The following is a 17,366-nucleotide window of genomic DNA, read 5'->3' as shown; positions in this document are numbered from 1 at the left end:
ATATCATTTTGATATCAAATTCTGAACATTTATGACTCCTAGACTATTTCTGTTCCAATAACTGTATAATTTTTTCCTATAATTCTGAATGAAATGTAAGCTCTTTGTGAAACTCATTAACAAATCATATATATGTTTTTTAATACCAGATGGGGAACCTGAGTTCTTCTTTGGATTGGCAACAGCACCTGCTCATGTGGAGGATAAGCTTAATGATGCCTGGCTTCAATTTGCAGAAGAAAAACTTTGTGACGAAACTGAATCTGCACAACAACCAGCTGATGCTCTTTTGGCTTCAGGGGCAGGAGATGGTGGGTCTCAACCAGCTTTACCAACAGAAGCTAAGGATAGACCGAAGAAAAAGAAAAGTTATAAGGTAGCTATGGAAGCAATGATAAGAGGTTTTGAGAAAGTAGTTGAAGAAGAAGAAGAAGAAGAAGAAGAGCAGGCTCCAATCAGTGAATGCAACCATAATGTGGCTGCATGGCATAATGTTCCACGCTCGTAAGTTTGAAAGTCCATGTTTCTACTGATTTCTTATTTGTCATGTATTGGAGTTCTATTTTTGTGCATAGATTTTTTTTTTTTAGGGTCTCAATCTTTTACATTAGAATCTTAGCATTATCTGGAACAATGTTTTACATAGCTCGAAATTTATATCAGGGAGGAGAGACTAAGGTTTTGGTCTGATCCTGATACTGAGCTCAAGCTTGCCAAAAATACTGGTGTCACTGTCTTTCGCATGGGTGTTGATTGGACAAGAATCATGCCGAAGGAGCCAACAGGTGAACTTAATGAAGCTGTAAGTCCTGTTCAAATATATGTCTTGTCTTTCCGCTGCATTCTTCATACATCTCATATCTGTAATCTTATGCTAATTAAAATTAGACCATCTGAAGAATGGAGCTCATGAAATATGATTTATCATGATTCCTATATAGATATTCCAAAATATATTTTTCACTATGTTTGTCTATATGCTTCTTCAGCCTTTTGATACCTTTATGACACCATCCCTTTTCTTATTTGTGCTCGTTTGTGTATCACTTTTCTTTTAGGTAAATTTTGCAGCATTAGAGCGATACAAGTGGATCATCAATAGGGTTCGGTCATATGGAATGAAGGTGATGCTGACATTGTTTCACCATTCACTTCCTCCGTGGGCTGGAGAGTATGGAGGGTGGAAGCTGGAGAAAACTGTTGATTACTTCATGCATTTTACTAGGTCTTCCTTCTATTCACCCTTATACCTTGATGATTATAATTGTGGCTTCTAAGGGTGATTAAACTTCAGATGACTCCCAGTCATTAATATTACTTACCTCTGTTTTTTTTTAGTTGACACGTATTTCTTTTTAGGAAGTTTTTTTTGGTTGACATGTTCCCTTTTTGGGTAAGTTTTATACCTTGTATTTACTAGTTACCCCACTTGCTTTATCATTCTCTATCACTCTCTCTCCTCTCCTTATAATAATATGCCTAATTTGAACGTGTTAACTAAATAGAAATAGAGTAAGTAATATACAGATCACTCACTTTTTTCTCTTATGATTTTTATTTTTTTTCATATAAATGGAAATAATGTTTTATAGCTTTATTGCTACATTTTTCTTAAGAAATTTCTGTTTCCTAGATCTTGTATTTGAAATAGTCAACTTTCTACTTTTGGAATGACAATGAAAAATGAGTGAAGGGTTCTAGGGTAATTTAGTACCACGTCCTTGAAATTCAAAATCTTGTATGAGTTGTGTCGAGGAACAGCTGAGGTTTAGAAAGGGGAAGCTCATACAGCATGACAATGTATTCACCATTTCACCCTCGAGATTCATTTTATAATATTTTGGAAAATGTCAAGAGAAATTCTTTTAGACAGAGGGTAGGAGAGGGGAGGAAAAAGACTTAGTGTGTTGGGACCTTGTGTGGATTAAATGATAAGAGTTTTGTGAGATCCTGGACTTTCTTATGTAGCAAGCTGTGTGAGGCACTTGGGATAGAGTGGATTTGTCCAACATTTTATTTTGGTGGACTAGCAAACGTCCTATATAATATAGGCTTTGGTTGGCATGCGGTGCAACAGTTCTATTGTGATCGGGTTATTTGGCTCTTCTCTGGGTGTTGTGTTTACAGTAGAATGTTGGAATTTTAAGACCAGAGATTTTCATTGGTCTTTAGTGGGCAATATTTAGTTGGCTTTTGTCCGAGCTATTGTATTTGTTTCAGGGTTTTCTTTAACCAGTACAGCATACATTGTTGTATAACATGGGTATAGTGTTTGGGTGGCTGTTTGCTATTTTCTTTTCCCTGTCTCAAGATTATAATTTTATTTTAACTGTGAAGTGATGAGTATTACTGATCATGTCTAATCTCTTATTATAACATTAAATGGTTATGCTAAAAAGGATTGTTTATAAACATAACAGTAACTTTGGTTGTCTAGCAGTCTGGCTAATACTCTCCTTTTACTCCCCTACTCTGTATGCCCCTGTAAAAATTAGGGGCTACCTTCCAAATTTTCAAAAAGATAAAGATCACCCTTTTTTTTTTTTTTGGGTAAGAGATCACTTTACATATCTTGATCAATAGTATGAAACTTTGAACTATCCATGTGATCCAACATTGACTAATTAAGAGCTGATATTGCCGAAGTTATCCCCCCCTCACTGAGATCCTTGTTCTCCGGTACCCTGTACTTTTCCGAAAAGCTGTCATTTATATGTGTGGATTGAACTTTCTGTGTAAGTTTACAGCAGGTGTTGGACACTTGCTCATTAATTTTTGTCTTTCTACAAGAATTTACAGTAGTTCATTGTTACAATCTTTCCAGAGCTGATCTTCATGAAGCATATTACTTAAAAAAAATTTTGTGCCATACTAATACTTTCTCTGTCAGTAGTTTTATAAAAATGGGTTACCTTTTCCACTAAGGTACCCTATCTTCTCTGTCGACATCTCAGTGAATGGGAAACTTAATATGTCAGTAGATTTTTTTTTGGTTTAATTTTCTTTACCACTGAGGTACCATATCTCTGTTGTTGAAATTTTTATTTGAAGGGCTATATTTCTTCTTAAGGTGAGATTTTTTACGTGAATTTTGGTGTTGGGATGGCTAATCTTCGGAATATGTGCATTTTGTGGCGTGCCTGTAGTGAGTCCTGCTCATAGTTTTTCCTTTGTTGTGAAGGGGCATCTTAGTAAGTCATATTTGGAGGAGGTTTCTTTTTTAAAAAACTGATTTGGATCTGCTGCAACTCTTTTTTGTGGGGGTGGGGGTGGGGTGTGTGTTGGGGGGGTGGGAGGGGAGGAGACGAGCTTTGGATGGGCAAAGGAGACGATGTTTGGCTTGCTTTGTGGTAGAGTGGAACACACAAATCTTTCAGGGGATGCTTTAATTAGTGATTTGTTGTGTGATACAATTACTTATTTAGCTTCTTTAATGAGCTAAAGTAGTGCGGACTTTTAGTCGTGACTCCAAGTGGGTTTGTAATCTGTAATTTCTGAAAATTTGATTCTTTAATAGGCTTTTGCTTCCACGTAATAATGTTTAATATAATGCTTTCACAAAATAATGTTTAGAACAATAATGTTTGTTTGATGTGCATTCAAGGTAAACTGCATCCATCATTTGTTTACTGATACTGATAGTTTGATACTCCTGTGGGAGCTGTCATGCTAGATATTCATTTGTATCGTACTGTCTTTCACTTGATATGAATTTCTTCTAGTATAACTTGGTCTATTGTTTAATGTTGCAGGCTTGTTGTTGATAGTGTGTCAGATGTGGTAGACTATTGGGTAACATTTAATGAGCCTCATGTCTTTTGTATGCTGACATACTGTGCTGGTGCTTGGCCTGGTGGTAATCCTGACATGTTAGAGGTGGCAACTTCTGCTCTACCAAGTGGTGTGTTTAATCAAACCATGGACTGGATTGCCATTGCACACTCAAAAGCATATGATTACATCCATGAAAACAGGTTATATTTCTGCAGACTTCTGTGTGCAACTGAGAAAATCAAGCCAGAGGTCTTATGTTAACTAGTGCTCTCGTAAACACTGACTACATAACTGCACATCGTGTGTTCTGTGAAAATATTCCACTTTGCTTTGGGACATTCTTGCTTGTTTCATTACCACAAGAGATTATTGTAACTTTCAGAACAAGTAGAACACTGTCATCATTACTAGGTCCTAGAAGTTTTAGATATAATGTCTTGTGCTGGTTTAAAAGTCATGTCTTGTTGTCTATAAAAGTTATCATGCTTATGAAAGAAATTGAAGTTATCTTCAACCTGTACAAGTTTCTAGAAGCAATTCTCAGTATTTATTGACTATTAAACTATTGTTGCAGCAAATTATCAAAGCCACTTGTTGGCGTTGCTCATCATGTTTCATTTATGCGACCCTATGGACTATTTGATGTTGCTGCTGTTACACTCGCCAACTCCATGACTCTTTACCCCTTTATGGACAGCATATCTGAGAAGATGGACTATATTGGGTTAAACTATTATGGGCAGGTTGTTGTATACCCTGATAAATTGCGTCTGAAAAGATTTTCTTAGAAAAGGACCAAATTAATCAACTTCAGTTATTTACTGTGATTGCTGTCAGGAAGTTGTCTGTGGTGCTGGATTAAAGCTAGTAGAGATGGATGAATATAGTGGAATCTGGACGAGGAGTTTATCCTGATGGCTTGTTTCGTATGCTTCTTCAGTTCCATGAGAGATACAAGCATTTAAACATACCATTTATTATTACTGAAAATGGGGTCTCAGACGAGACTGACATAATCAGAAGGCCATATATACTGGAGCATTTACTCGCCATTTACGGGGCCATGATTATGGTGCTTATAGTGACTCTTCCCTGTTTATAATTCAGCGTTTACCATTTTGACCATTTCTGAATCTCACATATCGTCACTTTTGTTATGCAGGGTATCCCTATTATCGGTTATCTCTTCTGGACAATTTCAGATAACTGGGAGTGGGCAGATGGATATGGACCTAAATTTGGACTTGTAGCAGTTGACCGTGCCAATAATCTAGCCAGGGTCCCACGTCCTTCTTACCATTTGTTTTCCAAAGTAATTATTTTTCTTTTTTCCTTTCCAAATTTAGTTTGACATGAGCAGCTGCGTTGCCATATACAATTCTGAGGTTTCCTTCATGGCTCATGTACATTTCAGGTGGCAACAACAGGTATAGTCTCACGTCAAGACAGGGAGAAAGCATGGAGGGAACTTCGTAGAGCTGCCAAAGGAAAAAAGACTAGGCCATTCTATCGAGCTATGGACAAACATGGCTTAATGTACGCAGGTAACTATGGCATGATCATGTTCTTGTTCCTAACCGAGACTGAATTTTTGCTCTCATTTAACTCTTTGTTTTAGATATAAAATTTGAAATTGGTAAGAATGGCTAGATTGATTATTGTTCTTGGACCCGGTTTAGTAAGATAGTAGGAGCATGTCACAATAAAATAACTGTAATTCTAGTTTCTTAGTTGGATAACATCCCAATTGTCCATTAATTTCCTAATATTGATCTCTAAAAGGGGGCTTGACGAACCTGTATGGCGCCCTTACGCTGATCGAGATTGGCGTTTTGGACACTATGAGATGGAAGGACTACAGGATCCACTAAGTCGCTTCCTCAGATTTATTTGTCGACCTCTCAAACTCAGAAGGAAATCTGAACTTGAAGATGATGATGTTGAATTGGCCTTATTGCCTCTGGGTTCAACTGCCTGATGGGCAATCACTGGTATAAGAATATTTATCAAAGTTTTCTGCCAAGGAGCATTCTTCTAATAATAAAGGTAAAAGTAAATATGAAGTCTACCTCCGTTAACTATTATGTGCAACAAAGGAGTATTAGTTGTAAGACAAAAAATATTTCTTTGTTGCACATAAATTTATTAAGATGGCCAATTGCCTTCTGAAGTGTATGATACATGAGGCCCTTTCTGTTTTTCTGACCTGTTTTTTTTTTTTTTTTTTCCTCCGTGAAATTTATGGTGAAGGTACTCTGGAGAAATCTTAGAACAGTAGTTTGAGGTTTACTGAAAAATTATGGTTGGTAGTATGTAACAAATTAGAACTAGATCACAAACAAGCATTACTATTTGTTGGCATATGTTCTTTTTTATCCATACCTCAGCCCTTTTCATTTCACCTTGAAAATTATTTATTTTTCTTATTAGTTCATATTAGCTCAGTTAAGGACCTATAAGTTCATTTTACAGCTAAAAATAAGTTGAGACGAGGTATAATATATGAAATCTCTAGGGTTCATTTTTGGAAATTACCAAATTCCAGGTTAGCTACTGAGTTCATTTTTGGAAATTACCAAATTCCAGGTACAATTGGCTCCCTGACCTGATCCACTGTTAAGAGTGTTAACCTAGTTTGACCTGTGCCATAGAGGATTTTAATTTGCCAAATCCAACAGTCGATAAACAGCAGTTTTAAAAGGTTGGGGGTGATGTGCATTGATCCTAGCCCTTGCTGAGCTATCCCCTGAAAATTTTCAGGCTACGTTACTAGTTGCATTGCTTACCAGTATTTCCTTCCGCTTTTTATATGTATTACTTGGTCGAACTTTTACTTGATATTTGCATGAACTACTTAACATTCTGTACTTTGTGACATTGTATCAAGTTTTGAAAGATTAAGTTTATAGTATCACAAAATTTACATATTCTGAGTGTGATCAAGAATTTCTTATAAACACAAAAGGTACAAATTCTTTCCTGGTTTTAGTGTAGTATGTGCTCTTCAGTAATTCTTGTGGATGGATATATTGGTTTGGATTAATCGTATGTCATTGTATATCCCTTTAATTCTTATATGTAGTATATTGGTTTGGATATTATATATGTGTTCAGAACAGAGTAGCTGACTGCCGTATCCCTCATTACATTAAGCATTGATATATTCCTTGTCTTTCCTAATCATGTATGGATAATGATCTGAAGCGAATTTTACTTGCCGCAGAAGGCCTAATTCTTGAAACAGCAAGGTGGTGCTCAGAGATTCTCTCTGATGTTTATATTATTTGTCAGAAAGCTCTGCCAGTGTAAGTCAAGTGCATATTGATATGCAAATTTGTAAATCTTCCAATATTTAAAATTTGTATTTCCATTTCAATAAGATCCAAATGCATATTGATTTGGATCTGTTGTTTCCTGAAATTTGTATTCAGATATTTCTAATGTACACAGAAATATTTAATGTACATTAATATCTATTAATCTAATGCATACATGTTATTGATCATGAAATTTCGGATTCAAGTCAACACTATAAGTCATTTCCCCAATCCCAGAACTCCTCAAAAGACAAATTAGAGCTGATGAAGAAAAGTAGTTTCTAAGCTTAAGCTCCAGTTTCAGGTTGCTATCATGCTAAACTCAGTGGTGGTCGCTATTGGAGTCTTCCACTACATACCATTGTGGACCGGAGTTGTATTATACTTGATGTTGACGTTCCAGAAGAGTACAGATCGAGAAGTGATATATGATGAATTAATTCATCCATTCCCTTCTATCTATCTCTTTATGAGTGTGGCAGATAACTCCTTATCTTTGCACTTTGCTTGAGTACTGATCTCGTGATATTGGTCTTTGAACATATGATGCCCACTTCAGTTAAAGTGGTATTCAACCATAGTTTTCTCGTGCGTTTGTTCCGCATGTTCTAACGAATGTGGTATTCAACACTTGTTTACCTAACTTTGGACATTTAGCTTTTAGCATATCATCAATTTGCAAGCAAGTTAAGTGGCCAAAGAGGAAGTGGGATAATGTGCTGCATTAAGATACACAATTACATTGCTTAGTCCGCCACTTGTAAATTTTTTTTTTTTTTTAGAATGGTGCTTTAGTCTGCCGCTTGTAAATTATTTTATGCATCCAGGAGTATTTAGAATGGTGCTTTTAGTTTGGCGCATGCATGATATGTTCGCATGCAATAGGTGAGCATGCTCTTCACACATTGCGCCTAACACACTGTATCACTTTTACTCCCCAGCCGAAAGAAATGTATGACAAAAGAACTTGTAATTTTCACTGTAATATTGTGGAAAGTTCAATTTAGAGCATAATGCTCGTCGAAATTGATAAAAAGTTGAAGATGCTTGAAAACTTGCCATACTTTTGACCTTTACTTTTAGCAAGGTGGACCTGTGATCTCCATAATAGAATGGATGAGGTGCGCCAACGATCATCCTCTGTGAATAGTTATTGATTGGTGTGCAAAAAAGTGTTACATCAGCTCTATATATATTCACAGACTGATATCTGAAAGTAGGCTCCAGAAGTAGCTTTTCACGTTATCTTGATCCTATGATGAGCAGCATAACTAAAATTCTTTCTCTTCTCATCTTTATTGTATTCTATATTACATTCATTAAAGCATCTGAAACATTCGCTGTGTCAGAAGAAGATGACAGCAAGATACTAAATTTACCAGGTCAACCATCAAACCCACCAATATCACAGTACTCAGGTTACATCACTGTCAACCAAAATAATGGCAGGCCCTATTTTACTGGTTCTTTGAAGCTCTTTCACAGCCTTCCGATAAACCTCTCATACTCTGGCTGAATGGAGGTATGTATATTAACGCGTTCAGTAGTTGTTTGTACACTATTTTCTTTTTAACTTCAGTGCTTAAAAGTTATTTTCCATTATGTAGGACCTGGTTGCTCATCAGTAGGATATGGCGCTGTTGTGGAATTAGGTCCTCTTAAAGTTGATGAAACTGGTGTTGGTTTGCTCTTCAATAACTTTTCATGGATAACAGGTAATTATCAGCTCATGTTCACTACCATATACGAAGTATTTCTCTTAGTACTTAGCAAAATCTCGAGTATGGGCTGTATCACAATAGCTTATAGTGAGATTAGCAGGTTGACTTTAGGGGTGCCTGGTTAATTTTCAGGCCAACTCATTTTAATATGTTTGCTGAATTAGTGTGAGATGGTTTCACCTAAGACTGGATTTTTTTTTACTTTCCTTCTGTATCATGCTATCTGTAGAAGCAAATTTGCTCTTCGTGGAGTCCCCTGTTGGAGTAGGGTTCTCTTATACCAACACATCCTCTGACCTCACCAAATTGGATGATGAATTTGTAGGTAAGTTTTACATGGATTGATATTACTCATCTTCGCTACAACTTTTTATTTACTTATCAAGTTGTCATTGCTTCAGATAACTTACCTTTATTGTTTTGTGTAAAGCTGAGGATGCATACAGTTTCTTAGTAAATTGGTTTGGGAGATACCCACAGTTCAAGAACCAAGACTTCTTCCTAGCCGGAGAAAGTTATGCAGGTAATTCAGATAATGTCTTTTAAGTTATTGCTTCATTATACGGACAATTAGTAGCAACTCCAAATTCCAAACTTTACCAGTTTCTCTCATCTAATATATTTCCCCTTTCATAGGTCACTATGTTCCTCAACTGGCAGAGCTTATTTTTGACAGGAACAAGGATCAGACTATGAACCTGAAGATTAATCTCAAAGGTTTCCTAGTATGTACACTGCCATACTGCCATGTACAATTGTACATTGATATTCTTAAAAACGTCGATCCACAGAAATTTAATATTGCTTTAAATTAATTTCCTGTGCAGGTAGGGAACCCTGAAACTGATGATTTTTATGACTCAAAGGGTCTGTTAGAATATGCTTGGAGTCACACTGTAATAAGTGATGATATGTATAATAAGACTAAAGAAGTGTGTGATTTCAAGACCTTATATTGGCCGAAGGAATGCGTGACTGCCATGAATTTGGTTTATGGAAAATACAAAGAAATCGACTTTTACAACATATATGCTCCAATTTGTCTTTCAAACAGCACTTCATCAGAAGCTTATTATACTAATAAGGTAAGCCATCACCCTTATCATGGTACAAGAACCATCTTTCCCTGTGCATATTTTGAAGCTTTTTACCCCTTTGAACTTATTTCTCCCAAACTTTTTTTCTAAGGTGAAGATACAAAGCCTTTATTCATTGCTACATGAATAGTTTGTGGGTACATTTTTTACAGGAGGAAAATTATGGATTGAGGAGGCCAAGAATATATTCAGGGGGGTATGACCCTTGCTATTCAAACTACGCAGAAACGTACTTCAACAGGGCAGATGTACAAACATCGCTTCGTGCAAATGCTAACAGAGGGACTTCAAATACTAGTGTCAAGTGGAATGTTTGCAAGTAAGCTAACTAATGCTGTTGTTGCCGTGAGCTGTGAGTATTGATTATTTAGGAAAAACATAAACTAGATTGCAGAATTAAAGCCATTTTCCAGATTTCTATAGTCAATCTTCATAGTTACGACTTGTTTATACAGTTGAAATGTAAATTCAAGAATTGAAAATTTACAGTGATACCGAAAAAGTTAGCTACTTCCAGTCTTTTCTATAAGATAAGATGCTCGGCATATACTATTTGAGTTGATAATTACCCAATTTACCCCCTCGATTTTCCTTTTTCAGCGACAACATTCTGAATACATACAACGCTACAGTTCAATCTGTCCTATCAATCTACAAGAAACTGATGCAAGGTGGTCTTAAGATCTGGGTTTACAGGTATATCTCTGATTGATGGCATAAAGTTATTTTTGATATTTTTTTTGCTTCATCATCCACCACCTTGTAGATCACAGGAATTAGAAGTTTCGTATTCTTAATATAGGCATGACTGGTGAATTTGGAGGGTTGTATTTTGTGCTAAAAAACGAGGCTTATTAATAAATTGAACCAGACATTGAAAGTTACTTCATACTAAATAAAGTGTTACTTGGAACAGCGGAGATGTCGATGGAAGAGTCCCGGTGATTGGAACTAGGTACTGGGTTGAGTCACTTGGGTTGCCAATCAAGACACCTTGGCGTTCCTGGTACCATCAACATCAGGTAAATTAATCTTTTCTCGCCTCTCTACAAATTAAGGTACACTCAATCTATATACAACTATACAAGTACAAAAAAAAAAAGGACTCTCGTATTGGATAGAGGGAGTAATAGTAACGATGTCTGCAAGGCTGCAACAGTATAAGAACTAACGCTGCTGGTATGTCAACTATAATTGTAAATGCAGGTAGGAGGAAGATTAGTGGAGTACGAAGGTTTAACTTTGGTGACTGTTCGAGGGGCAGGTCATTTGGTACCTCTGAATAAGCCTAGTGAAGCACTTGCTCTGATTCACTCTTTTTTAACAGGAGAAGATCTTCCAGCAAATAGATGAACTTAGGGTGTTTCATGTTTATCGATTGATATGTCATGTCTATAGGAGGCGTAAAATAAAACAAATAGCAATAAGAAATTCGTATATTTTGTTACACGATTGTTATGTACTACTAGTTAAGGTATGATTTCTTACAGTTATACTAGAAGATGAATTCTCTGTTTTATGTTAATTTAGCAATTGGTTCACAGATTTTCTATTAACAACACATTCATTTCCTAATTCCAAATTTCCAGCAATCAGAAATGTGTATATTTAATAATTGTATATGACCTATTAACCTTATTAAACTAATACTACTGCCATTTCTATACTTGAGCCTGTTATACTCGCGCCACCACAAAATTGGCACAATTGAATTGGCACGGAGGTTTTGAACAATTGTTTATATTAAATGAAATGAAAGTTTGTAGAATAAAGATGCTAACATATGCTTGTCAACTTTGATAATGCAGGACACTGGTTTTTTAACCGATATGTTACTTCAGAGAGAGAGACTATAGAGCAGGCTGCAAATTCAGCATCAGTCATTTTTTATGGGTGTCAATTTCTTCCAGTAATTTGGTCTGTCTGGCATTATTCTCACAAAACAATTTTGTGCCCAAGAGCCTATTCTCTTGAGCGTAGCACCAGAACATCCAGATCTTTCTGGTTTTGTGGTTGTAAATTCTGTTTTACTTATTCCCATGAAACTCCAGTACAATTCAGTGTATACCTGCTGGAACTGATATTAACTGATTCGCTTTTGTAGTTCACGCAAACAGATGGTAATCTTCCTGTTACTGAGGACTGTGAGGAGCCTGTGCACACCCCTGTTCCCTGATAGATATATTCTCAATATTTCCTTGACCCTACAGTTTAACGCCAATTATTATAGTGATTTTATTCTTGCTTTAAAAACTATCGTTTGACAACAATTCAATATTTCGATAATAGAAAAGGAGACATTACTACACTATTGGGCAAGATTGGAACCAAACAAAAGTCTACATTCGGTCGTAGATAACTAAATATCCATGAAATTTGACAGATTTTCAGGTGATTTGAAAACTAAAATATCAACCAAAAACAATAACTGGGATTGTCAAAGATGCTGTTTAGCTTATTACATAATACGCTAACTCGCTTAGCAGAAGCATATCATTAAAGCCTTCAAATTCTCAACAGCAGCAAACAAGGACTTCTTTGAGAATTACAGGAAATATTATGTTCATTTCAGAGCAACCATACTTAACTTATAAACAACAAAAACTATCTTATGTCCTTTTTAAAAGGGAAACAGAATATAGGATGTGCTTGTATCTGCAGGGATAGCAGTGGCAGGGGTAGGAATGGAAATCTATGGATGCTCAGCTTTGGAAGGAGAGTTATTCTCAATCAAAATGCCTCTAACAATGATCCAGACCAACAACTGGACCAACTGCATCATAGCAACAGATTGCAAACAGACCTTGGAGCTAATCAGAAACAGGGAGCTACATGACAACAATAGACTAACCAGCATCTTGACAAATTGCAGGGAGCTCCTGGACCATCAGTCAGGTACAACCCTGTGCTTTGAAGCAAGAGGAGGGAACATGGCTGCAGATCTTTTGGAAAGGAAGCAAGGCGGAGAAATGATCTTTTGTATAATTTGGCTACCTTTGAATTCCCTCCTCTGGTTTGTAATCCTAAAAGAGAAACTAGAAATTCAAGCTATAAATACTGCTGGTAGAATGGGGGAGAGGGCTGATCCTCCCTGACTCTTTTGTAAAAACTCTTCTATGTTTTAAGCTTTAATGTTCTCTTTCTACCAAAAAAAAATATACTGAACTTGTACCATTTTGAGTAAAGTCAAGGGGAAATTCACATCTTACAGAGACTTTTAACCTGGACCCAAGGATGATGCTATAATAGCATATGTATGAGAATTGAGAAAATTGGAAATCCACTAAGCTTTTATCCTTTTCTTTTCGGTTGCCAAAATACATAGAAATCAGCACAGCAGAAGGACTAACACAGAAGGCTATCACCCTATCTAAACTGGAGACTTAATCTACTCAGAACTTTTACGTCACCTACCAAATGGAAATAAAAGGTAAGTTTTCTTGGGAATTCAGTGAGAATGCCGTTGACAACCAGCCAAACAAAACTAATCTGACATTGTGGTTATGTTGACTCCAAAAGTCCAAATAGGAGACTGACAATTAAACAACCCATAGAAGAATTTCGCAAAACACCTCGATGAAAAAGATCCCAAGACAATGACAATGTAAAGTATGTAACATTATGAGAATAAAACCAAATTTACAAGCTAACAATTTACTATTGCAACTATCCTGTTTATTTTATATTCACAGGTTCAATTACAAACACCAAGGGGACTACTTCCAAATTCATCTATATGGCATAATAATACATGAGTTTGAGATAATATGTACAGATATTCACCTGATCTTGCCAACTTAGTGAAACGAATATATTGTACTCCGAAATGCATATGCAGAGAACCACAAAGGAAGCGTTGAGTTGCTTTTCACTGAATACATTTCTTTCCAAACGGCAGTGCTCCTATTGTAGACCAACACCTGCTTGTGTGTAGCCAGGAAAACACAATCACCTGTCTGACTTATAGGGAAAACTCCCGGCGCCAATCCTCTGATACATCTAAGACTCACCCTATCAACCCTTCTCCATAATTGTTTCTCATAGTCCTCCATCACCCATACATCCATTGAAGCATCAGAAATCTGAACCACAGACAAGCAACCATATGATTCTAATAAATACATCCTATTTCCTTTTCCGTAACTCATTTCATCTGGCAAATAAATCTTTCTCCAAACATCAGTCTCCAAATCTAACACAATAATACACGAATAACTCACTGTCAACCAATGTAGCATCCCATTCACAAAAACAACCTGATTTCTGTTCATTTGAGTAAAATGTTCCTCCTGTAATGTTACAAACTTCCTCCATTGGTTTATCTCCGAGTTATACACCATACATATAAACGTCTTAGTCGGGCTATAACCAAATGGGCGATGATACCCGGCCAACACAACACTGAACTTCCTAGTATCATACAAATCACAAGCGATACCAACCAAAGTAGCCTCGCCGTCAGGATAAAAGCTAGTGACAGGCCTCTCCCTACATTTGGGGAGCAATTTATACTCCCTAGTCACAGGATTACACAAATAAAACACACCCTTATCAGGTATACTTGAGCAGCATAACAACCCATTACATGAGGCTCTAACTTTAACCCTATCTTTCAGAAAATTTAATGGAAATTCAGATACACCCTTTGAATAATCAACACAAATTAAGCTTGATTTAGACTCTGAAATCTCAGTAATTTCAACCAAAATCATAGAACTCCTAACTGACATTTCATTATACAGATGAACAAAGTACCTTTCTGAGAGCAATTGGTACCAGTATTTACAAACTGCCCTGAATCTAAAGACAGATTTTATTGGCAGTCTTGATAAAATCTGAAGAATTACTTCATCTGGGAAAAACCCATTTCTTGAACCGATTGAATTCATCTTCTAATTACTGTATAATCCAAAAAGTAGGGAAATATCAACAATTATACCCAAAAAAAAAATGATCCTTCGACCCCAAAAAAATATTTTGAAAAAAGAAGTTAGAAATTTGCGAAGTTAGAAATTTGCTTACCGGTGAAGAAAACTTGAGAGCTGGGATTTGAAGATGCGTTTTTTCATATGTATCAAATGTCAAATAGGGTTTGTTTGGGTCCAATTTAGTCCAATTGGGCCTGGTCACTGAATGATCCAATTAAAAGCCCAAGGCAAAGGTTCAACTCTCCAAATATGCTAAAGTCAAAAATCAACATCCTCAAAGCCATGTCAAGGTCAGTCAACGGCCCAATCAGCTTGGCCCAGCCCAACTGATTTCCGGGCCCAATCCGCCTCCTTCATTAGCCAAGGTATAAAAGCCAACAATTTGGTCAATTCTTGGTAAGACAAAGAGTAAGACAAAGACAAAGACAATAAAGCCTCAAGCAACTAAACTCTTGCACAGCTTTCTCTCTCTAATATACTGACTTAAGCATCGGAGGGGCCTTCCTCGGCGTCCCCCCCGAGGCTAGTTTACGTGTATTTGTTGTGCAGGAAACCTTCGGCTCCGGCGTCGTTCGGACCGAGACCAAGTTCCCTCAAGATAAAAGGATCTTCCGAGATTCGATTGTTTTCATCCGAAACAATTTGGCGCCGTCTGTGGGGAACGCTACTAAATTTCGCGTCAGTCATCAAACACTCCGGCAGTCGCCATGACTAAGAGTGGAAAGAGTTCCAAGAAGGCTAAGAAGGGAGGAGGCCAGATTACGGTGAGGGAACGCCAGCCGGTTTATCCCTCCCCGGAGCAAGCCTCTTCCGAATCGGAGGCCCCCATTTCTCCGGAAAGGGAAGCCTCAAGAGGTCCTAGCCTCCAGGAGGAGAACACCTCGCACCACACTCGGCAGCCGGGGCCATCCCCGAGACCGAGTGGCTCAGGTGCGAGGAACTCCCCGCCGCGCCATAGCGTGCAATCCAGGTCACATCCGCGGGAGACTCCTCTCTCCGGACCCTCCACCGAGGAAGTGGCCAGAGCAGTGGCCATCTGCATGGAGTTCCTTAAAGCTCAAGGGGCTCCAATCCAGATGCCTGATGATCACCAGCCGAGAAACCTGAAAAGGAGGATCGGTCAGGATGATGGTGGACAAGTTCCACCACATAGACAGCTCGGCCAGAGGTGGCGAGGGGACACCCGAAACTCCAGTAAGGAGAGGAGGAGGAACCCTCAACCCTCTGACCACTCTGAAGCTCAGAATTCTATGGGGCCCTCCAAGGACCCGGAATTCGCCCGCCGAAGCGTTCACGAACGCTTGGGTTCGAGGGAGGTGAGTGTGCATAGCCGCCTCACCTTCCCAGAGGATACCGGACCCCACCCAACCTTGTCTCAGCCGGGGACGAAAACCACTTCCACCTCTGTGAGAGGAGGGAGCGAGGTCCCTAAGGCCGGGTACAAGGGGAAGGCGGTCATGGTTCCATCGAACTCGCCCTTCCGGAAGTGGATTCTGGAAGAGCATGTGCCAACGGTCAAAATCCCGGCACATATTACTTACGATGGTACCTCAGATCCTAAGGATCACATTGCCTCTTACGAGGGGCACATGTATCTGAACCCGAGGTCTGAGGCTACCTGGTGTAAATACTTTCCTACGACCCTCAAAGGTGTTGCCCAATCCTGGATCACCAAAGGGCTCAAGGAAGGCTCCGTAACCGGTTGGAACGACCTCTCCAACAAGTTCAAGAGCAAATTCTCTACGGCCAACCGCCGAGAGAAGACCACTGCAGAGCTAATGAGTCTGCAGCAGGCGGAGGACGAGAGCCTCCGCGACTATCTGACTCGCTTCAGCAACGAGTCATCCGGAATCACAAGCCTGGATCAAGGCCTGGCCGTGTTCGCGCTACGGAACGGCCTCCAAGCTGGAAAGTTCCTGGACTTCATGGTCATGCATCCCCCGCAGACCCTGGAGGAAGCCTTGGAAGCATCGGATAGGTTCATCCGAGCCGAGGAGTGGAACAGATCCAGGTCTCAGTCTCGTCCGAGAATTGAGAAGCCGAAAGGGCAGCAGCCCGAAGTCTCGGCGCAGAGGAAAGGGAAGGCTAAGGCCTCAGAACCGTCCTCTGCTGCCGAGCCGAAGAAGGAAAGACACTTTCCCTACACGGGAAGGTACGATTCATACACTCCACTCTCCCTTCCCCGTGCTAAGATTTTCAGCACGACGAAGGACGAGGGGAGATTCAAAAAACCTCGTCCGTTGCCTCCCTGGCATCAGACGAGGGGAAAGGACCAGTGGTGCGAGTTCCATGACTCACCCGGACATCGCACCGAGGACTGCGTCCAGCTGAAGGACCAGATTGAGGATCTGGTCCGCAAGGGGTACCTGAGCCAATACCTCGCGGACAGGCGCGAGGAGAAAAAAGCTGAAAAAGATTCTCGGCAGGACCTCAACTTCGCTCGGAAGAAGGATAAGGGACCTCAGGGCAAGGAGTCCCTCGACATCCTAGTTATTTCCGGGGGAATCTCGCGAGGCACAGCCAAACGCC

General features: G+C 38.8%; 3 protein-coding genes across 4 annotated transcripts; 2 read left to right on the top strand and 1 right to left on the bottom strand.

Annotated features, from left to right (window-relative positions):
- Positions 1 to 73: 73 nt before the first annotated feature.
- On the top strand, positions 74 to 7,296 carry LOC110706303 (beta-glucosidase-like SFR2, chloroplastic). Its single transcript, XM_021884199.1, is given in 11 exon segments — positions 74 to 504; positions 664 to 802; positions 1,059 to 1,225; positions 3,753 to 3,974; positions 4,349 to 4,517; positions 4,612 to 4,662; positions 4,664 to 4,846; positions 4,937 to 5,086; positions 5,189 to 5,318; positions 5,556 to 5,820; positions 6,998 to 7,296. Coding segments are annotated over 10 exon segments (1,824 nt in total). The 5' UTR covers positions 74 to 88; the 3' UTR covers positions 5,753 to 5,820; positions 6,998 to 7,296.
- A 916-nt stretch (positions 7,297 to 8,212) lies between these two features.
- On the top strand, positions 8,213 to 12,111 carry LOC110706304 (serine carboxypeptidase-like 33). Its single transcript, XM_021884200.1, is given in 11 exon segments — positions 8,213 to 8,539; positions 8,542 to 8,613; positions 8,699 to 8,806; positions 9,042 to 9,137; positions 9,243 to 9,335; positions 9,449 to 9,537; positions 9,640 to 9,897; positions 10,062 to 10,228; positions 10,510 to 10,605; positions 10,826 to 10,931; positions 11,116 to 12,111. Coding segments are annotated over 11 exon segments (1,425 nt in total). The 5' UTR covers positions 8,213 to 8,346; the 3' UTR covers positions 11,263 to 12,111.
- A 1,375-nt stretch (positions 12,112 to 13,486) lies between these two features.
- On the bottom strand, positions 13,487 to 15,004 carry LOC110706302 (F-box protein At5g49610-like). Of its 2 annotated transcripts, XM_021884197.1 has the most exons (3): positions 14,932 to 15,004; positions 14,665 to 14,808; positions 13,487 to 14,424 (listed from the first exon to the last, which is right to left on the bottom strand). In XM_021884197.1, the coding sequence occupies exons 2-3, from the start codon at positions 14,796 to 14,798 to the stop codon at positions 13,707 to 13,709; spliced, it is 852 nt and encodes a 283-aa protein (XP_021739889.1). In that variant the 5' UTR covers positions 14,799 to 14,808; positions 14,932 to 15,004; the 3' UTR covers positions 13,487 to 13,706. The 2 variants fall into 2 exon arrangements, with proteins under 2 accessions (XP_021739889.1, XP_021739888.1); XM_021884196.1 differs by having other exon boundaries at positions 13,487 to 14,808.
- Positions 15,005 to 17,366: the final 2,362 nt, after the last annotated feature.

Source organism: Chenopodium quinoa, unplaced genomic scaffold (genome assembly GCF_001683475.1).
Source record: "Chenopodium quinoa cultivar QQ74 unplaced genomic scaffold, ASM168347v1, whole genome shotgun sequence".
Taxonomy (NCBI): domain Eukaryota; kingdom Viridiplantae; phylum Streptophyta; class Magnoliopsida; order Caryophyllales; family Amaranthaceae; genus Chenopodium; species Chenopodium quinoa.
Note: the sequence above shows the minus strand (reverse complement) of the source record. Positions and strands in the feature narration are given on the sequence as shown.